General features: G+C 44.2%; 1 protein-coding gene across 1 annotated transcript in view; it reads right to left on the bottom strand.

The window, feature by feature from the left end:
* The window catches only part of LOC124721114 (histone-lysine N-methyltransferase 2D-like), a 113,739-nt gene extending 97,657 nt beyond the window's left edge, over positions 1-16,082 (bottom strand). The window contains exon 1 of the mRNA XM_047245931.1: positions 16,006-16,082. Coding sequence (XP_047101887.1) covers positions 16,006-16,024 — 19 coding nt within the window. The 5' untranslated portion in view covers positions 16,025-16,082. The remainder of the gene's footprint in view (positions 1-16,005) is intronic.
* Positions 16,083-23,039: the final 6,957 nt, after the last annotated feature.

The following is a 23,039-nucleotide window of genomic DNA, read 5'->3' as shown; positions in this document are numbered from 1 at the left end:
GTGTTAAGCATCAGAAAAACCACAAATTCAAATTCCTGGATGCTTGCACTACATCGACTTCGATTTCACAAATATTTACTTGACTGGGTAGGAAACAAAGCAACTCAGAAGTGAGTCATTGGAGATTTCGCAATGTAGCTAGTGTTATTATTGTTATAGTCACCTTCATTCCGTTTCTAACTCCAGCTTCAACGTCTCCCTCCTTACTACAGCAATATCTATGTCCGCAAGTGTTCCAGTTCTAATTACGGTTGCCTTCTTTCTGATGGGATGTAAACGTTATGCGTTTTCTTGGAGTATAAAGGATCATTAACGTTAAAAGCTACAATGAAGCAAGGAATGGTTATTAGGATTTAACATGCGACGACGACTTCATTAGCGCAGGAGATTAAGCTTGGCCAGGGGAAGGAAACTGGCCGTCTGCTTTCAAAGGAACCAAACCAGTTTTCGCTTTAAGTGATTTAGGAAAACCACGGAAAATCTAAAACTGGATTTCAAGCCTCGGATTTGAAGCATCTTCCTGATACGAGTTTAGTGTCTTATCACTGCCCCACCTACCTAAATTAAAATTTACAAGCATTGTCTAAAGTATAATGGCAATCGCGGTACGCCGTACATTTTGAAACAGTCAGTACCGTTTTTACTACTATCTCTACCTTGTATCTTACGTCTTACTGAATTTAGTATTCAGTTAGTTAATTTTAGCAGCAGGAAAATTTCGAATTTAAGCTCTCATCAGGTATGGAATTTCGTGGAACATGCAATGATTGCCAATAGCCGTGCTTCACAACCCAAATGGAAGATACCGTACACACTTAGGGGTGTGTTAGGGTTTTTGACTCCATCTGATGGTAGGCTGGTGGACGAGTACCTGCAGCATGAGCACATCCCACATCTAGGAGGGCCAGCTCGCTCCCTGGACTTAAATCCGATCCAGCATGCATAGAGAACTCTCGGCCAAAGGACTCCAGATCAACATCACCCTCAGACCATTACTGACCTACAGAGGCTGCTAGTCCAGCGGTGGGAGGCTTTTTTTCTAGCCAAAAAAATTGGCCCTAAGCACTATGGGACTTAATATCTGAGGTCATTAGTCCCCTAGACTTAGAACTACTTAAACCTAACTAACCTATGGACATCACACACATCCATACCCGAGGCAGGAATCGAACCTGCGACCGTAGCAGCAGCGCGGTTCCGGATTGAAACGCCTAGAACCGCTCGGCCACCTAGGCCGGTCTTCTAGCCAAGCTGGACCGACGCATTCACTGCATGGACAACTGTTTCGTATTTCATATAGCAGTAAGAGGACACTGCTCTTGTAGTGTCACCCAGGGCCCCTACTATGTCGCTTTTGCTGTTTCTTGGCTATCTGCATACAAGGAAACAAAATGACGAACTAAGAACTGATTGTCGTCGTTACTACCCCAGCAGCAAATATGGGCGTGTTTTTTTGTGAAGGAGTGGATTGGCCATGTATTCTTACAAGGTGAAACGTCATCCTCCTGATACAAGGCATCGTATGTATTAAGCTGCACTATATGGCGTTATATAAACTTATAACACCTAATGGCGTCGCAAAACAGTGATTTATGCTTCATGGTGAAGTGATATACATCAACTAATGAGTCTCAAGGACTGTGAGCCCATACGAGGAAAAAGAATCATTGTATACAACAGCACGAATGGGTAAGATGTGTTCCCGCGCACGGGTTCCCGGGTTCGATTCCCGGCGGTGTCAGGATTTTCTGTGCCTCGTGATGACTGGGTGTTGTGTGATGTCCTTAGGTAAGTTAGGTTTAAGTAGTTCTAAGTTCTAGGGGACTGATGACCATAAATGTTAAGTCCCACAGTGCTCAGAGCCATTTGATAAGATGTGAAATAGTCTCTTGATGGTGAAAATCCTTTATATATCATCAAACTCAAGCCAACTTTGCGAAATTTGAAGAATAGTACTCTTTAACAATGAGGATCACGTCAGGTATAAACTGCCTCTGTACGACACTCAGCACCGGTTCACAAAGTCTTGGATTCAAGTTGATAGAAGTGTTGCACTGGTTTAAGGGAGTATATATGTAACGGAAAAAAATTCGCAACACCAAGAAGGAGTTTCGCAACATAAAAATTGGTAAACGTGTTCCTACCTCTGAAATATGATGTCTGTTCGAATTTAGCGCCGGTCACATAAACGTGGCGCTAGAAGCAACACTATGGGAATGCAAATCTGATCTGTTTTAAATACGTGCTGTACTGGTCGTGAGCTTTAGTTGCCTTTGAAACTGGATGTGGCGAGTTGATGTTAGTTAAGAATGCCTTTAAGGCGACAGAGACCCCATTATTAAAACCTCACTGAGTTGGAACGAGGTCGTCTAATAGGGCTACGAGATGCTGGATGTTTCTTCTCCGACATTGCAGAAAGACGTGGCAGGAATGGACCCACTGTACATGATTCCTGGCAGCGATGGTCACGAGAACGGACGATCGCAAGAAGGCAACGCTCTGAACGGTCACGTGGCACAACCGAGAGGGAAGACCATCGTGTTGGGCGTATGGCTCTGGCGCATAGTCCAGTATACAGGGTGTCACAAAAAGGTACGGCCAAACTTTCAGGTCAGGAAATATTCCTCACACACAACTAAAGAAAAGATGTTATGTTGACATGTGTCCGGAAATGCTTAATTTCCATTGCGTCAGTATGTACTGTACTTCCTCGATTCACCGCCAGTTGGCCCAATTGAAGGAAGGTAATGTTGACTTCGGTGCTTGTGTTGACATGCGACTCATTGCTCTACAGTACTAGCATCAAGCACATCAGTACGTAGCATCAACAGGTTGGTGTTCATCACGAACGTGGTTTTGCAGTCAGTGCAATGTTTACAAATGAGGAGTTGGCAGATGCCCATTTGATGTATGGATTAGCACGGGTCAATAGCCGTGGCGCGGTACGTTTGTATCGAGACAGATTTCCAGAGCGAAGGTGTCCCGACAGGAAGACGTTCGAAGCAATTGATCGGCGTCTTAGGGAGCACGGAACATTCCAGCCTATGACTCGCGACTGGGGAAGACCTAGAACGACGAGGACACCTGCAATGGACGAGTCAATTCTTCGTGCAGCTGACGATAACCCTAACGTCAGCGTCAGAGAAGTTGCTGCTGTACAAGGTAACGTTGACCACGTCACTGTATGGAGAGTGCTACGGGAGAACCAGTTGTTTCCGTACCGTGTACAGCGTGTGCAGGCACTATCAGCAGCTGATTGGCCTCCACGGGTACACTTCTACGAATGGTTCATCCAACAATGTGTCAATCCTCATTTCAGTGCAAATGTTCTCTTTACGGATGAGGCTTCATTCCAACGTGATCAAATTGTAAATTTTCACAATCAACATGTGTGGGCTGACGAGAATCCGCACGCAATTGTGCAATCACGATATCAACACAGATTTTCTGTGAACGTTTGGGCAGGCATTGTTGGTGATGTCTCGATTGGGCCCTGTGTTCTTCCACCTCCGCTCAATGGAGCACGTTATCATGATTTCATACGGGATACTCTACCTGTGCTGCTAGAACATGTGCCTTTACAAGTACGACACAACATGTGGTTCATGCACGATGGAGCTCCTGCACATTTCAGTCGAAGTGTTCGTACGCTTCGCAACAACACATTCGGTGACCGATGGATTGGTAGAGGCGGACCAATTCCACGGCCTCCACGCTCTCCTGACCTCAACCCTCTTGACTTTCATTTACGGGGGCATTCGAAAGCTCTTGTCTACGCAACCCCGGTACCAAATGTAGGGACTCTTCGTGCTCGTATTGTGGACGGCTGTGATACAATACGCCATTCTCCAGGGCTGCATCAGCGCATCAGGCATTCCATGCGACGGAGGGTGGATGCATGTATCCTCGCTAATGGAGGACATTTTGAACATTTCCTGTAACAAAGTGTTTGAAGTCACGCTGATACGTTCTGTTGCTGTGTGTTTCCATTCCATGGTTAATGTGATTTGAAGAGAAGTAATAGAATGAGCTCTAACATGGAAGGTGAGCGTTTCCGCACACATGTCCACATAACATATTTTCTTTCTTTGTGTGTGAGGAATGTTTCCTGAAAGTTTGGCCGTATCTTTTTGTAACACCCTGTATACAACGGCAGTTTGAGCAACAGTTGGCACCACAGTGACATAACGAACTGTTACAAGTCAGTTAGTTCAATGACAGCTCCGGTCGAGACGCCCCGTAGCGTGCCTTCCACTGACCCCAAACCAACACCATTTGCGACCTCAGTGGTGTCATGCGAGAGCTTACTGGAGGGCAGAGTGGATGTCTGTTGTGTTTTCTGATGAAAACTGGCCCTGCCTCAGTGGCAGTGACGACCGTGTGTTTGTTAGAAGCAGGCCATTTGAGGGTCTGCAACCTACCTGTCTGAGTGCTAGACACACTGGACCTACACCAGGAGCTATGATCTGGGATGCGACTTCGTATGATAGGAGAATCACTCTCGTGGTTATCGCACGTACCTTTACTGAAAAACTGTACGTCAGACTGGTGTTTCGATCTGTTGTGCTGCCATTCATGAACAGCATTCTGGGAGGTGTTTTCAAACAGGATGACGCTCGTCCCACATACTGCTGTCGTAACCCAACATGCTCTACAGTATTGGCCTACTCGATCACGAATCCGGCACATGTGGGTCATCATCGGACGACAACTGCAGCATCATTCATAACCAGCAATAAGCGGCCCCATATTAACCGACCTAGTGTAGTCCGCCCCCGGTAGCTGAGTGATCAGCGCGACAGAATGTCAATCCTAAGGGCCCGAGTTCGATTCCCGGCTGGGTCGGAGATTTTCTCCGGTCAGGGACTGATTGTTGTGTAGCCGGCACAGTAGCTCAGCGTGTTCAGTCAGAGGGTTAACTCCCCTCTGTAATTAAAAAAAACTGAGTTAATAGATCAACGACGAACTTAAACGGGTGTCTTCCGACGTCCGCCCCGAGTCGATGCAACGAACGAAAGCGAACAAAATGAGAGAAGAAAAAAAAAGTGCAAGAAGCGTGGAAATTCATATCACAAACTGACACCCGGCACCTGTGCAATACATTCACGTTTGCATGCTTGCATTTAACATTCTGGCGGTTACATCGGTTACTAATGTACCTGCATTTGACGTCTGCAATGGCTTATCTCGCGCTTACATTAACCTGTCATCTTACAATGCTAACCATTTAAACATGTTGCCTAGACAAATTTATTCCAGAAATTTCATTACTCTACATTAATTATTTTTTGGAGCTGCGATTTTTTTCCTTTATTGTATACACTGATCAGACAAAACATTATGACCACCTGCTTAATAACTTGTAGGCCCATCTTTGGGACGGATTACGTCACCTATTCAGCGTTTCATGGATTCGACAGTTTGTTGGTACTATGAAACATCCCCTTAGAAAAATTTATGAATTACTGTGCTGTTAAACCCCTTAAGTTATTTGATTTTCAAACATCTGAGCAAAACTGAACGTACTCAGACATATCTCTCTTTACTTATTATGATCATCACTAAACTGACACACAATAATTTTAGCGCAACGCAATCTGACTTTCAATAATCCCTACAAAAGAATGGCCGCCACTAACAATAACCTATACCTTTCATGAATCACCTCACAAAAATCTTCGTTACTCGAACTACTGCAGTACAGCGAGAGCCAATCCTGCCAGCTAAATAAAGCATTCTAACTACTGAAGGCACTAACTACTGATAGGCACAGTTAGCAAATGAAAGATGTTTATAGAGAACAAAAAATGTATTTATCTTAATATTGTTCAAAAGTCATAATATATATATATCAGTTCATGACATCCAGTCTTAAAATTTCGTTTTTCTGACGGACACACGTCCAGATCGCCCGCTCTCAAAACTCTGCCATCTGTCTTCCCACATCCATCACTGCTGGCGGCTCACCTCCAACTGCGCAACGCTACGCGCTGTTCAAAATGGTTCAAATGCCTCTGAGCACTATGGGACTTACCATCTATGGTCATCAGTCCCCTAGAACTTAGAACTACTTAAACCTAACTAACCTAAGAACATCACACAACACCCAGTCATCACGAGGCAGAGAAAATCCCTGACTCCGCCGGGAATCGAACCCGGGAACCCGGGCGTGGGAAGCGAGAACGCTACCGCACGACCACGAGCTGCGGACTACGCGCTGTTCATATCCAACTGCCCAACACAACAATAGCGAATATTCCAACAATGCCAACCAGCCACAAACTGCACACAGCATAGCCAGTGATTTTCATACAGAGCGCTACGTGACGTTACCAACATAAAAACCTAAACAGCCTACTTACAGTACGTTTATTCGCACCAGATGACCACCCACAAGTCATGTGATTAAACATCGGGCCGCTGATTTGTGTATGCTGTGATGGCGCCTGATAGCGACCCAAATGGGTTCTATTGTATTCACATCAAGCACATTTCGTGGAAGACACATCAACGAGAGTAGACTACCATGCTCCTCAAACCACCGTAACACGATTCTGACTTTGAGACAGCGACAATAATCCTGCCGGAAGATGACATAGCCAGCGGGAAAGACATAAGCATGAAGGGCTGCAGGTGGCCCACAGCTGTCGGCGTGTTTTCGATTACCACCGCAGGTCCCACGCGAGCGCAGCCGAACGTCTCTCATAGCATAATACTGTTCCCACCAACCAGCGTCCTTGGCGGGGTGCGTATTTCAGACTGCCATTCGCATGGATGACGGCGTTTGTGGAGACGACAATGACCTGGCGTAGCACAAACGTGTATTGGCCTACTCGATCACGAATCGGGCACATATGGGTCATCGTCCCACGGTCCCGTGGCCACTGCAGTCGTAATTCACGGTGTTGTCGAGTCAACATGTGAACACGTAATGGTCGTCTGCTGTGGAGCCCCACGTTCAACAATGTCCGATGAACGGCGTGCTCCGAAACACTTATGCGTCCACCAGCGTTGTACTCTTTCGGCAGAGATGCCACAGATCGCAACTTGTCCTGCTTTACAGAGCATGCAACTCTCTAAATTCCCTGTCCTATGACGAGTCGTGGACGTCCAACCACTTTTCGCTCAGTGGTTGTTTCACTGTCGTTCTACGACTTCCTGTAGATGCTCACTACAGCAGAACGTTAAATTCGACCAGCTTCGCCGTTTTCGAGATACTCGTTCACAGGCTTTGGGTAATATTAATATCACTTTTGTCAAAGTCACTTACGTCAGTAGATTTGTACATTTGTGGTCCATGTCGTTGCTAGAATGATTCCCCATCTATCTTTGATCCTCTCATATACTTTCCTTACCATATCATTTTCCGCAACGCCACCAGGCAATATCCAACCTCGCAGTAGACATTGGCCTTAGGATGATTCACTGCCCCTACCTCTGGGTTTTATGCAACCCTCAATACCTTCAAAAACGACACACGGGTCTATCACATTCTCTCGCTCGTTACATTCGAACCATTAGTTCTACATAAAACATGTAAAAGAGCTTTTGTAGAAAATTTAATGTAGTTAAATTTTGTACTGACATTCATTTTCGCTGAACGACATAGATTTCGATTTATTTAAGAATAATGTATAAGAGTGGTCTTAATATGCGTATCTTTTGAATATCTGAAAACCGTGACCTCTAACGAAAACGTATCGCAGTAAAAAGTTAAATAAGTACATTACATTAAATTTCCTACAAAAACGACTTCTTCAGTTTTTCTGTAGGACTAATAGTTTGCGCACAGAGAGCAAGAGGACATGAAAATCTTCCCTTTGGTTTTTGAAGGCATTGTGCATTGCGTGAAACACGTAAGTACGGGCGGCTTATCACTCTGTATGCAGGGTGAGTAACATAAGACGTAACACCCCTTTTATTTCGTGAACAGTTCTAGATAGAGAAAAGAGGTTTTCAGCAAATGATAGTACACTAAGGGGTACATGCTTTGTTGTGTGATAAAGAGTCTTAAAAATCATACAGATCGAGCTACTGAAGCAAGTATCATTTTTAATGGAATGATATACCTTTTTAAATAGCATCCGAAATCGCATGAAAAGATGAGTGCAGTGATATGTTTCTTATTAATAATGACGTTGGCCGGCCGGGGTGGCCGAGCGGTTCTAGGCGCTACAGTCTGGAACCGTGTGACCGCTACGGTCGCAGTTTCGAATCCTGTCCCGGGCATGGATGTGTGTGAAGTCCTTAGGTTCGTTAGGTTTAAGTAGTTCTAAGTCCCATAGTGCTCAGAGCCATTTGAACCATTTTTGAATAATGAAGTTGAAACGTTCCGCAAAAGAATCCGAGAAATGTACTAAAATTGGAAAGCAATGTCATCAGAGGCGACTATTGCGGTGTAAACACCGGCAAGCACATATCTCGCGTCAGGCTCCATCGTTATAAGCAGCAAGACAGTCCTACTAAAGTACAACTAAACTCCATCCAAACAGGTCCCGGAAGGCCCAACGGTTCCGACCGACCGCACTATTATTCTCAGACGATAGGCGTCACTGGATGCGAATATAGAGGAGCATGTGGTCAGCTCACCGCTCTCCCGGCCGTTGTCAGCTTTCGTGACCGGAAAGAAAATCCTATGCCACTAAGAAAAACCCCATTCCCGGTACGACATAGATAAAGGATCAGCTATGAGTTTCGTATATGGGTCTTCGGCGCATCGTATGGAACTTAGGAAAACTGTTTCAGTTATGGGTACATTTCCAAATGCTTGTGGAAACAGAGGCTACTTTGTCTGGCAATTTTCCATTTCAAACCTCCTTGCTGCTGCTTGCTTGTCAAAGCCGAAACAGAAACGTCGGTCGTTCATACTTCATAATGATAAACAGCCCTAGTCACGGAAGAAATAAACTAGTTAATTAACGTTCTTCGAATTATATAATAATGGTAATAATAATAATAATAATAATAATATCTGACGTTTCCTTGTCTGGTCATGCCTGAATACTTCTTAAAACACCCTACTGTGGGACGAAGCCGGCCGGAGTCGCCGAGCGGTTCTAGGCGCTACAGTCTGGAACCGAGCGACCGCTACGGTCGCAGGTTCGAATCCTGCCTCGGGCATGGATGTGTGTGATGTCCTTAGGTTAGTTAGGTTTAAGTAGTTCTATGGGACTGATGACCTCAGCAGTTAAGTCCCATAGTGCTCAGAGCCATTTGAACCATTTGCCGCACGAATGTGTCTGTATAAATTACTCGAAATTGTCATTAGAATGAATACACATTTAAAAAACTAAACACTTTATTCAGAGTGACTGACGAAATCTCACCTACAAAATAAATGCTTTTCTTAACGAAACGTGGTTTTACACTTTACTTAAGCTTGTGCTCACACTGTTTGCCATCGAATGCGAGGTAAATTTGAAATCATCGTTTGAGAGAGAGATGGACAGATGAAAACACATTGGATGAAAGCTGCTTTATGCTTATGGGGCTTCACGATAGACTGCATCTTTCATTGGAGAGGAGAGAAATCAGGGGAACTGGCCGGACATTGTACTGAAGCATTTCGGTCTATTTAACGGTCAGGAAACTTTTAGTTTAGTATATGCGTTGCAACGCAGGAAGAGTGAGCGAGCAATAGACTTGTTGAGGAACCGATGACCTCAGCAGTTTGGTCCTATAAGACCTTACCACAAAATAGACTTGTTGGGAAGAGTGAGCTGAGCAATAGACTTGTTGAGGAACCGATGACCTCAGAAGTTTGGTCCTATAAGACCTTACCACAAAATAGACTTGTTGGGAAGAGTGAGCTGAGCAATAGACTTGTTGAGGAACCGATGACCTCATCAGTTTGGTCCTATAAGACCTTACCACAAAATAGATGTAGTGTTAGCAGTTAGCCAACACTACGAACACTACCTGAGTGAGGAAGCCGATATGCACGCGTTAACCCACGCAGGCTAGAGATAGGTCTGAAACAGGATACGTAATGAATGCTATAAAGAAAAGTACGTAGCTTCTGGAATACTTAACTTTAATCCATCATTTGTATACATCGTTCTTGATGAGACATGCTTCATACGATAACTATCAATTGCTATGGCGCCTTGCTAGGTCGTAGCCATTGACTTAGCTGAAGGCTATTCTAACTATCTGCTCTGCAAAGGAGCGAGGCTTCGTCAGTGTAGTCGCTAGCAAAGTCGTCCATACAACTGGGGCGAGCGCTAGTACGTCTCTCTAGACCTGCCGTGTGGTGGCGCTCGGTCTGCGATCACTGACAGTGGCGACACGCGGGTCCGACATGTACTAATGGACCGCGGCCGATTTAAAGCTACCACCTAGCAAGTGTGGTGTCTGGCGGTGACACCACAATAGACTTGTTGGAACAAAGATACTGTCGCTTAACCAGTGTTACATCTTCCAGAAAAACGTGTGGAATTTATCGTAAGTGTGCATACGTATTATCATTTAACACCCTTGGGTTGATGTAAGGTCCCACAATGGAATTTCTAACCAGGCCGCATGATACGTTTACGCTACACTGTTGTTCATGTTGTACCTGACGAAGCTAGCGTGGGTTTTGAGCTGCCTAGTAGTGCATATTACGTAAATGCACATTACGTGGTTCGTAAAATGTGCTTCGTCGGTGGTGGTAGTGGTGGTGGTTAGTGTTTAACGTCCCGTCGACAACGAGGTCATTAGAGACGGAGCACAAGCTCGGGCTCGGGAAGGATTGGGAAGGAAATCGGCCGTGCCCTTTCAAAGGAACCATCCCGGCATTTGCCTGAAACGATTTAGGGAAATCACGGAAAACCTAAATGAGGATGGCCGGAGACGGGATTGAACCGTCGTCCTCCCGAATGCGAGTCCAGTGTGCTAACCACTGGGCCACCTCGCTCGGTTGCTTCGTCGGTTAAAATGGCTCTGAGCACTACGGTACTTAACTTCTGAGATCATCAGTCCCCCAGTACTTAGAAATACTTAAACGTAATTAACGTAAGGACAACACACACATCCATGCCCGAGGCAGGATTCGAACCTGCGACCGTAGCGGTCGCGCGGTTCCAGACTGTAGCGCCTAGAACCGGTCGGCCACATCGGCCGGCCTTCGTTGGTAAAGAGCACACTTTGGAAAAACGTCGTGTCATCTCCCAGGCGCTGCAGAGCAAACCGACAACATTCTGTGCTATGGTCGAAATCAAGTCCTTCGAGTGCCTCATGTAGAGACAGATGACAGGGATGGAATTTATGTCGCTATAAGATGCGAATGGCACTCGCCTGGCTGATCCCACACTCCTTGGCAATGCGTTTCGTGCCACCGTGCGGACTGATAAGTGTGTCGTAGCCAGAACAGCTTCTTTATGTGCTCTGTCAGTTGCAGTCTTCCTGCTCGTCCTCTTTTTGACATTCAAGCTGCCTGTTCACACTAGTGACCTCATAATTCGGGCAATTGCCTGTCGCGACGGACAGCGACGATCGGGTTCGCCGTCCTTATACCGCCGTACTGTTTCGACAGCGTTTCTTTGGCATTCGCCGTATAAAAGTAGCATGTCTACCTTTTCCTCGTTCGGCTCAGTAGCTGAGCGGTCTGAGCGGCGGATTTCTAGATTAGATCATTAGAGGCGGAGTAGAAGAGAAGAAAAAAAGAAAGATCGTGATATTCGGGTAAGTGATTTAGGGAAATAATCCCAAACAACTCAAAGAACTGAATGAACTTTGATTTCGAAATTGACTAAGTATATCGATCGAGCCTGCGAGTATATCAATGTTATTTTCTTAGAAATAGTTCCCACAAGGTCTTTGAATGACGCAACATTCTGCCACGAATGATGTACCTATACTCCATATCTAATTCAATTAAGGAATATGCAATATCATTTTGAACAAAGCCTACATTTAGGAACAAGTATCTAGAGAACTTCCGCGCCCTAGTTCGTTGCCCATCCACGTATAACCTAGCAAGAGGTTTACTGTTGTTGTTGTGGTCTTCAGTCCTGAGACTGGTTTGATGCAGCTCTCCATGCTACTCTATCCTGTGCAAGCTTCTTCATCTCCCGATACCTACTGCAACCTACATCCTTTTGAATCCGCTTAGTGTATTCATCTCTTGGCCTCCCTCTACGATTTTTACCCTCCACGTTGCCCTCCAATACTAAATTGGTGATCCCTTGATGCCTCAGAACATGTCCTACCAACCGATCCCTTCTTCTAGTCAAGTTGTGCCACAAACTTCTCTTCTCCTCAATTATATTCAATACCTACTCATTAGTTATGTGATCTACCCATCTAATCTTCACAGTCTTCTGTAGCACTACATTTCGAAAGTTTCTATTCTCTTCTTGTCCAAACTATTTATCGTCCATGATTACTATAGTTGTCATAAACGAAGAAGACATCATACTTTACAGAAAACGCTTCACTATGAGTGACTAACTCTCTGCGCCTTGAGATAGGTAATGTGCTGAGTCGGCCCAATAGAATACCTTACTTTAGCATCTGCAGTGAGATATGCTATCTCTACGTTCCTAAACTAACATATTTCCAGAATTCCTTCTGTTAAAGCCTATACTTCTAAGCAAACGCAGAAAACTACAGACGAGTTCCTCTGATACTCATGCACCCAGCACTGTACACGTGGCTGAGATATTCGCCCTGACTCCGTCAGTCGAACCGGCAATACCACCCAAGGCCAAGCGTTGCTTTACATGCAAATCACTGCCGCAAGGACGCGACAGACTAACCTGAGAGCGCCGAAAAATCCTTGACGACACCTAATTGTTTACACTGAACTCTAAGTGGCTTTAACGTTACTCTACTTAAGAGTCAAATTACTGAAATTTGCACCCACGAGAAGCAATTTAGTTTTACGAGGCAAGTGTTCAACGTTTAACGGCTTTTTCGCTATTCTGCTATGCGGAAGTTCCTGAGTCACAGGCTAACATGATCTGAAATAAGCACATGATTATTTTCACCGTTTCGTTAGGTTTAAAAACCCGCCTGCTTCGTCACAGAAGTATATTCGGAGTAAAATACCACAACAATCGTTAAAGTTTAGATATGACCAAAAGCTCCAGTAGCTTTATTTTAATTTCTTAGTTTTGTGTCTAGTATATGTCCAAAACAGCATATAATTCACATCTCCCGGGTCAAAATTGAACAATAAAAATTCATAATGTAAACAAGCAACCGGTAATGAGTGTTGTTGATAAATAAGAAATACTGGAAGTATATGGTTCACTGATGTCAAGTGTAGTCTTCAAGCAACATCATTTCCTTTTTTAAAAAAAAAATATTAAGATTTAGTTCTTCAATACTATTTCCACTGCATAATTCATTCTCGTCTACCATCCAGAACCGTCGCTTGATGCTATAATCGCGCTGTTTATGAAAAACAAGGCAGACGGCATCTGCATAATCATGTCTCACGGTCGCACTTCAGAGTGGAGGAGACAATAAACCGCTGCGCCGAATCTGAGACGCTGAAGGACCACATGGCTGAAGCTGTATCTGGTATCCAACGTGGGAAGCAACTTGCCTGTTTCAAGTTTCTCGGCTTCGCATTCTGCAGCATTGCATCACAGCACACGGTGCGTTGCGTAATTCGTGACTTACGCAACTTTTTTTATGAGTTCGCTTTTCAGCACGCTGTAATTTATAGAGCCAAAGAGGTCGAATTTGTTTCGCATAAAGAGAGCCCTCGATTATCAAGTTCAAAGGTCGGTAAGCAGGGAATGTCGTTCCAAAGGCAGGCTCCTTAACAAGTACTTACGACATAAATAGCATAAGAAGTTCGGAGAGTCGGTGACTACTGTCCACTGCTTTCACACACTGTCTTTCCAAGAAACGGAGCTAGTACAGAATCATACAAATGGATCCCATAAATTTATGTAAATAATTGTTAAATCTAATGTAAATTTATTGATTAAATCTGTGGCTTTTTCCACTACTTACTTATAATACTTGTTACAACCAATAATAATAAAGAAAATAAGATGTAATCAATTAAACAACCAATGTTTTATTTAAAATTAACTGAAACTAAGAAGATAAATAGGGTGAAACAGGGCACATTGAAAACTTTGTAACGTTCGATCATCTTCAGACTTGTTTTAGGAACATGGTTCTATGTAATCTTGCGTAAGCATATTCGTATTTATCTGTCTCCTTACTCCCGATGTACGGAAATAGTATGGAAATGGCTTTTATTTTGAAAAGTATTGTTATCAGTTACACTCTCTGTATTCATCTCAAAATGAGTGCATTTTATATCTAAATACCGATAGCGCAATCGTCGGATATTCTAGTATACTCTTTAACCTATTATAACATTTCTGTGCATAGTAACTTTGATTATTCCGAATCATTCAGTGCGTGTACCATAGAGTTTTACTACACCATGATTCTAATTTATGCTCGAACCTGTTACACTAAACACTCCCCAGTATTTGATTTCAATAACTAACATTTATTATTTAGAACTGAAAAAGCAACATGATATAAAATCCACTCAGTGGGAAAACTCAAAGCAGCAACTTCACAGTAACGTCAGTTATACCAATAATTGACACACCAAAATCATTCCCTCCGAAATAATTCAGACAAGGTCTATGAACGAAAGCAACATAAATACAAGAACAGAAGCAAAACAGAATGCAATTCCTTTAGTGTGATAACCTCTCATATGGACAAAAAGTGAACTGTTGGTTAGTCTTTTTAAATTTTTCGTTGGGCCAAAGAGTATATTTAAAGAAAAATGTTGACTAGGTCTTTTAGAGATAAATTATGCAATGACCTAAATGCTTTTGTTTGAATGGACTGACAGTCTTTCTCTGCCTGAAACATAATTTCACATTTACGGTCTTCTTCGCGAACTATTTTATAAATTTATGTAAGCACAACTCGGACCGAAACAGACAATTCTGCTACGTATCAATGGCACCTGAGAGCGGCGGTGGAGACATTGTACGATTAAGTAAGATAATTCGTTCATATTTTTCCGTGAAAGTAAAAACAAGTAACTATGTAAATGCTTCATTGTATTTCTATCACGAGACAAGCACTAGCATGAAATGCCAAGTTTGTGGCAGTACTAGAGGACTGTGGAAGAGTAGTCTGAGAGGAAAAAGAACGAAACAATCGCCACATTCTTGAAGAACTATGGTAGCGTACTGTAATTGTTAAGCCTGTGAAACGAGAGAACGGAGCTGTATGTGCCGTTTGAGCCTGTGGGCGTGACGTCAGAGGGGCCTCGGCCTTCGTATCGCTGTCGAGGCCCGCAGCTGACGCCGCCCAAGGACCTAGCCACACTTTGCAACCTAACGGACCAACGCACGCGGCGCCGGTGAAAGTAACCGGCGCGGGCCTTCCGCCTACACCTCGATTTAAACCATTGTTTCCTAAAATCGTCTCGCGCACTCCGTGACGCCCTGTCGCATAGTATCAGTTACTAGATATCCCACAATCCCGCATCGGCGATTGCTTTGCAGAGAAAACAAAGGTTAAAACTAAGAAACAAAAGCAATATAACTGCTGTGATTCTTGAGTTTCTCCCGGCGTATTTGTTGATCGAACAGTCCACGGGTATATTGCCGGTTCATAGTGTCCAACGGGCACAATATTTCGGCGATCAGACATGTCGCTATCGTCAGCGCACCTGACGATAGCGACATGTCTGATCGCCGAAATATTGTGCCCGTTGGACACCATGAACCGGCAGTATACCCGTGGACTGTTCGAGCAATATAACTGCTGTCTGTTCAGTAATACAATTACGCAGAATAGAACCAAAACATTATCACAGTAGTAAGAACAAGTTAGTGGTGTCTTCATTTTATGGTGCCCGCAACGCAGGGTACTATCCACCAACGAAACCGCAAAGGAGTAAACCGGGAAATATTTACCAGTGCCGATCAGGAGGAAGAGATCGAAAGCATAAAAGGTATTGAACCCTGCAGCCTAAGTTACGAGCTCAGCGCGAACAGTAGGTGATTGCGAGGTGCGACTTACCTGCAATGAGGAGCCACATGTCTGCAGGGAGTGGCGCGGCCGGCGTGTAGCGATCTAGGCGCGGGGCGGCGCGCCCGCCGCTTTATAAGTCCGGAGAAAGGACGCCGGCGCAGGCCAAAGCCGCTACAGGCTGGAGGGGCACTCGCAGTCTCTCCCCCCCCCCCCCCCCCGCCTCCCCCCTTTTCCTTACCGCCGCGGAGCCTTTGGGAAAACTCAGTTTCACTTTCGAGGCGACAGGCTCCAAATATCGGAAGCTCTGGTTATACGAGTAGAGCGTTTCCTTCCGCCGCCGACGTGGAGTCTGGCGCATCGGACCAGCTGACGATGTGCCGTTAACAGAGGTCGACAGGCTGTGACCGCATGCGGTGACCCTCGCTCCTTCCCTCCGTTTCGCGACATAGCAGCAGTAGCCTACGATGGCCAAGTGAACTTTCCGACTGTGGCGTCTCCCGAGCCTGTTGTAGGTTTAGCACAATACATGTCGATATCAGAAGCGCAGAAGAGGAGACGAATGTGTTTCCTGTTTACTTTTTTGCTCCCAGATAAAATCCAAAATAAATATGAAAAACCTTTTTCCGGATTTAATAAATGGCTCTGAGCACTATGGGACTTAACATCTGAGGTCATCAGTCCCCTAGACTTAGAACTACTTAAACCCAACTAACCTAATGACATCACTCACATCCATGCCCGAGGCAGGATTCGAACCTGCGACCGTAGCAGTCGCGCTGTTCCAGACTGAAGCGCCTAGAACCTCTTGGGCACAGCGGCCGGCTCCGGATTTAATAATAAGATGACTGAGTGGTCACCGAAAACCACATTGTTACACACTGAAATACACTAAGAGAACTGGTACACCTGCCTAATATCGTGTAGGACCCCCGCGAGCACGCAGAAGTGCTGCAACACGACGTCGAATGGACTCGACTAATGTCTGAAGTAATGCTGGAGGAAATTGACACCATAAATCCGTAAGAGTACGAGGGAGTGGGGATCTATTGTAAACAGCACGTTGCAAGGCATCCCAGATACGCTCAATAATGTTCATGTCTGGGGAGTTTGGTGGCCAACGGAAGTGTTTAAAATCTGAAGAGTGTTCCTGGAGCCACTCTGTAGCGATTCTGGACGTGTAGGGTGCCGCATGGTCCTGCTGGAATTTCCCAGGTCCGTCGGAATGCACAATGGACACGAATGGATGCAGGTCATCAGACAGGACGCTTACGTACGTGTCACGTATCAGAGTTGTATCTAGATGTGTCAGGTGTCCCATATCACTCCAACTGCATACGCCCCACACCATTACAAAGCCTCTATCGGCTTGAACAGACCCCTGCTGATATCCAGGGTCCATGGATTCATGAGGTTGCCTCCATACCCGTACACGTCCATCCGCTTGATACAATTTGAAACGAGACTCGTCCGACCTGGCAACATGTTTCCAGTCATCAAGAGTCCAATGTCGGTGTTGACGGGCCCAGGCGAGGCGTAAAACTTTGTGTCCTGCATTCACCAAGGGTACACGAGTGGCCATATCGACGATGTTTCGTTGAACGGTTCGCACGCTGACACTTGTTGATGGCCCAGCATTGAAATGGTTCAAATGGCTCTGAGCACTATGGGACTTAACATCTGAGGTCATCAGTCCCCTAGAACTTAGAACTACTTAAACCTAACTAACCTAAGGACATCACGCACATCCATGCCGTGCCGGTCGCGCGGTTACAGACTGAAGCGCCTAGAACCGCTCGGCCACACCTGGCATTGAAATATGCAGCAATTTGCGGAAGGTCTGCACTTCCGTCACGTTGAACGATTCTCTTAAGTCGTCGTTGGTGCCGTTTTTGTAGGATCTTTTTCCAGCCGCAGCAATGTCGGAGATTTGATGTTTTACCGGATTCCTGATATTCACAGTACACTCGTGAATTGTTCGTACGGCAAAATCCCCACTTCAGCGCTATCTCGGAGATGCTGTGTCCCATCGCTCGTGCACCGACTATAACACCACGTTCAATCTCACCTAAATCTTGATAACCTGCCATTGTATCAGCAATAACCGATCTAACAACTGTGCCAGACACTTTCTGCCTTGTATAGGCGTTGCCGACAGCAGCGCCGTATTCTGCCTGTTTACATATCTCTGTATTTGAATATGCATGCGTATACCAGGTTCTTTGGCGCTTCAGTGCAATAAGATGTCTGAGTGGTCACCAAAAACCATAGTGTTACAGCCGGCCGCGGTGGCCGTGTGGTTCTGGGTGCTACAGTCCGGACCCGTGGGTCTGCTACGGTCGCAGGTTGTAATCCTGCCTCGGGGATGGATGTGTGTGATGTCCTTAGGTTAGTTAGGTTTAAGTAGTTCTAAGTGCTAGGGAACTGATGACCTAAGATGTTAAGCCCCATAGTGCTCAGAGCCATTTGAACCAAAGTGTTACACACAGCTATGAAAACAATGTTCCCCGAACTATCCCTTCCTGGTTGCGATTTTCACTTCGACCAACGTCTGTGGAAGAAAATACAAGAACTGGGATTAATGGACGAATAGAAAGACAGAGATGAAGTCCGATTGTTTTTCCGTACGTGTGATGCAGTGCTCGCTAAACAGTGTTGATGCTCAGATGATGATGAAACTGGAAGAGTTGACCTGTGGAAAAAGGGCCACGCAGTTCGCAGACTGTATGGTAAATCAGTGAATGGAAAACCCTAGCGGCACAGGACGATACCTGCAGTCGAAATCTAGCACAAGAAACTAAAGTCCTCAATAAGTCAAAAACATCCAAACGTATATTTTCTAATAAATAATCCGTAGAAGGACGCAGTAAAAAATGGTTCAAATGGCTCTGAGCACTATGGGACTTAACTTCTATGGTCATCAGTCCCCTAGAACTTAGAACTACTTAAACCTAAATAACCTAAGGACATCACGCAACACCCAGCCATCACGAGGCAGAGAAAATGCCTGACCCCGCCGGGAATCGAACCCAGGAACCCGGGCGTGGGAAGCGAGAACGCTACCGCACGACCACGAGGTGCGGGCGACTCAGTAAAGGCTTCAGCCGAAAGTTAGAAGTATTCCTCTTGCTTACATCTTCAAGAAAGAAATAACATCTACCTTAACCTTGACTAAAGGTAAAGACAAGAATATTTGACAATAAGAGGGATTTAAGAAGTTTAAAATCTATTTTTTTCTAACAAAAAATTGAGTTGGAAATTAAAATATATTAAGTACGACATTTGCTGCAGTATTGCAGTAATTCAGAAATAAAAGTATCAACATGCCAATTTACATGCCTAAGCCCAGATAAAATGTGAAGGTACGTTCTCACCAATAAATCGGTCAGAAAATTCGCGGCTAAAACATTACTTGTAGTCGCAAACACCATGTTGACCTCACGGATTGCAAAGCCCGTGGTCGTAAAGTTCACGACACCCCTGTAACGGCTCATCCACTGCCCTTCACACATTTACACGTGGCACACGCCTTCATACACGAGGTCGTTACCAAGTGCTCGTACAGAGTCGCTCAACCTGGATATAACCAATTTGAAGGCTTTTATGACGGACCCTGTAAGGAACGAGACTCAGAAGCGTTGGGTTCCCAGATTGTGGTTTTTCTTGTGGTCTTCAGTCCGAGTAATGGTTTGATGTCGCTCGGCGGGCCGCTGTGGCCATGCGGTTCTAGGCGCTTCAGTCTGGAACCGCGCGACCGCTACGGTCGCAGGTTTGAATCCTGCCTCGGACATGGATGTGTGTGGTGTCCTTAGGCTAGTTAGGTTTAAGTAGTTCTAAGTTCTAGGGGACTGATGACCACAGATGTTAAGTCCCATAGTGCTCAGAGCCATTTGAACCATTTTTTGATCTCACTCTCCGCCCTAGACTATCCTGTGCAACCCTCTTCATATCTACATTTTTGTTTTCATCAGTCTTCCGATTGTTTTGATGCGGCCCACCACGAATTCCACATCTACAGCAACCTATAAACCTATATCCAAATGAACTTGTTTACTGTCGTCAATCTCCCTCTATAATTTTTACCCCCTGTGCATCCCTACATTAACAAACTGAGATTCACTGATAGCTCAGGACGTTTTCTGTCAACTGATCCAGCTCTTTAATCAAGTTGCGTCACAGCTTCTCATTTTCCAAACTCGAGTCAGCACCTCCTCAGTTGTCAAGTCTCCCTATATTATTTGTTGCGTTGTATTTCGAAAGCTTCTATTCTCTGCTTGCCAGAAATTTTTATTGTCTATGTTCCGCTTCTGTATAAGACTACACTCTAGACCAGAATTAGTCAACCTTTTATACTTACCGTCCACTGAAGTATCTATGCTAACAGTAAAATTTTCTAACCACACACGGGTTCCTCAGTAACGGTGATCTATGAAGTAGGGAAGCCACTTTAGTTCACAAAATTTATAAAGCAGAGTTACAGCAAGTTGAAACATATAATAATAATTACTTTCTAAATAGTTTATGGCAAAATTTTAAGAAAACCTAATGAAAATGTTTTCAAGCCACCTACTGCCATGGAAGCAGGAACGCCCTAGTAGTGACTGTACGGACTGCGTTGACTGCCGCTCCTCTAAATAAATACTTTCAGAAACACTTCCTAACAATAAACATTTATTCGATGTTAACAAATACCTTTGTTAAAATGCTTTTCTTGCTATTGCCAGTCTGAATAATGGCTTACGCTTCAGCTTTCATCAGTTATTTTGCTGCCTAAACAGAAAAACTCATTTACCATCCATTGCGTCTCGTTTTCTGATTCAATTCCCTCAGCATCATCTGATTTAACTGATTACATTCCATTAAACTTGTTTACTTTCGTTGATATTCATTTTATAATCTCTTTGCAGAACTAAATACCTACCACGCAAAGGCCACGTAACTCCAGTCTATGGGCGGTAACTGAAAGTTAGTTAAACTACCGAGCGTTCAGGATTCTTCCATGGATCGTTTGAAAATAAAAAAGTAAAAAATTTCCTTTTAGTTGTTTATTGTCTTTAAAACGCTAAAAATGGCTGTCAAGCCCGTATTTAATATCTCAACATCAGTCGTGGAATGCTGCTGACTGTCTCTATAACAAGTTCACACCCAAAAGCAGCAAGAAGATATTTAATCCGTCCCGATACTGTAAACGTCCTAAACAGTCACTGACACACGACTATTTACGAGTTAACACAGTCAGTCGTTCAGTAGTCTTCTTGTACAGAAGTGCCCGCCATCATGTCTCGTAATTTCCACGAAACACGCCACACGGAGTTTATGTACGAATTGAAATGTTCACACGAGAAATCTCCTAAAAAAAACACTCACAAAGCTCAAACTTTCTCAAAATACCTAACACTGTAGTCGATTTTTATCAACTACACGAGAACCGACGAAATGCGCAGATTTATTCGTTTTGGTACAAATTTGACCAGCGGGATTTAACATAGGTGGTAACCAGAAGACGGCTCCCGACCAACTATCTCGACTCTTAGATCTGAGGCACAAAGCCATTCTCAAACGCGCGGGAAGTGCTGAAATGCTATTGGCTAATATGTTAAGCAGTCACCCAAATCATCTCGAGGACTTCTATACGCACGGTATTTCTTACGTCAGCCAGTGAGATAACCGCAAGTAATTTAGACTAGAAATTTCGTAATTCCGAAATTAATGAAAACAAAATACGATTGCTTTACACAGAATAAATTACTAATAAATTTTGTACTCAACGACCCTTCTGGCTGCCTTTTAACAAAATCAAGCTTACTCGGACTACGCCACAAATTCCGCTATTGCAGAACAACTTTCTCACGCTTACACGTATGTCCTCCATTCACTCAGTCTCTCCAAAACACTCACACGATCAAAACACTATAAAATTATAGTTTTCCAAAATATTTTTAATTACGTTAGAAATCTGTGGTAAGGAAACTAAAGAAAATTGCAGAAAATTAGATTACGTGAACCTATCCTCTTGGTTTTAGTTTTAATTGGTACTATACATGAACACATTATAGTCCGCGACTCAAATTTCACAATGAAAGCACGGTTATTATGTGTTTTAGGTAAAAATTTATATCTCCAAAAGTACGGATGTTATTGTTATGAAATTTTAGCACTATGATTGTGTTATCCATAGAATTAGGTACAATAAGTATGAAGAAGATCTATTAACATTTAATAGTAGCTTTTCATATTCAGAGAGAATGTGTGTAACGTATTGCACGCAGCGTTAGCCAAGTACACCGCTCGCGCAGCACAGAAGCCAACGTGAGTTGTGCGAGCTTGAGAACCATATCTACTCTCCTCCCGGCTCCAGGGCAAGCTACGCTTTCAACGCACGATGGCGACTCGTAATAATTTGCTACGTTACACTCTCGACTCATGTGACTACAGTCTGATATCCGCAGATGTTGTGTGTAACCTTTTGCACCCTGCAAGTATCCACGTCATCCTCAGATTTCTAGTCCCCTTATCGCGCCTAAAGCCGTCAGCATATGGTCCGTGTTGTCGAACGTGAACGTTGAGCGTGCTAAGTTCAACGTGCTGCTGAACGCTTAGAAACGATGAGACTTGTGCATACAGTACGTGGGCCCCAACGTGATATACGCGATCGCAACGCACTCCAGCGGCAGTTGAGGGATGTTTCTAGCTCGTAAATCACACTGTTTACTAAATGGGCGGGCGTAAAATCCCCACGTTAGCTCTATTAAAAGGCACATTTCCTCCATCGTCCACGAAAAGGACAGTACCATGTCCAATCAATAAAGACACATGCTTATGAAAGTTCCATTACAAACAGTGCGATACAAATTTGCAATGCTTCTCCATATAAGATAAACATTATTTCATCATTCCCACATTTTAGTAAGATCCCAAGGTCAGCCTTTCTTGATCACTGTTCCTACCCTGTAGCACAATATTTGCATCATGTGAATTACGAAGCGTTAAAGAACAAGAAGCAAAATATCTTCTTACAAGTAGCGCAAGCTGTCCTATACATTAAGCCAATCGAACAAAGTCACCTCTCAAAAAAAGGCGAACTT

This window comes from Schistocerca piceifrons, chromosome X, assembly GCF_021461385.2.
Source record: "Schistocerca piceifrons isolate TAMUIC-IGC-003096 chromosome X, iqSchPice1.1, whole genome shotgun sequence".
Classification (NCBI taxonomy): Eukaryota; Metazoa; Arthropoda; class Insecta; order Orthoptera; family Acrididae; genus Schistocerca; species Schistocerca piceifrons.
Note: the sequence above shows the minus strand (reverse complement) of the source record. Positions and strands in the feature narration are given on the sequence as shown.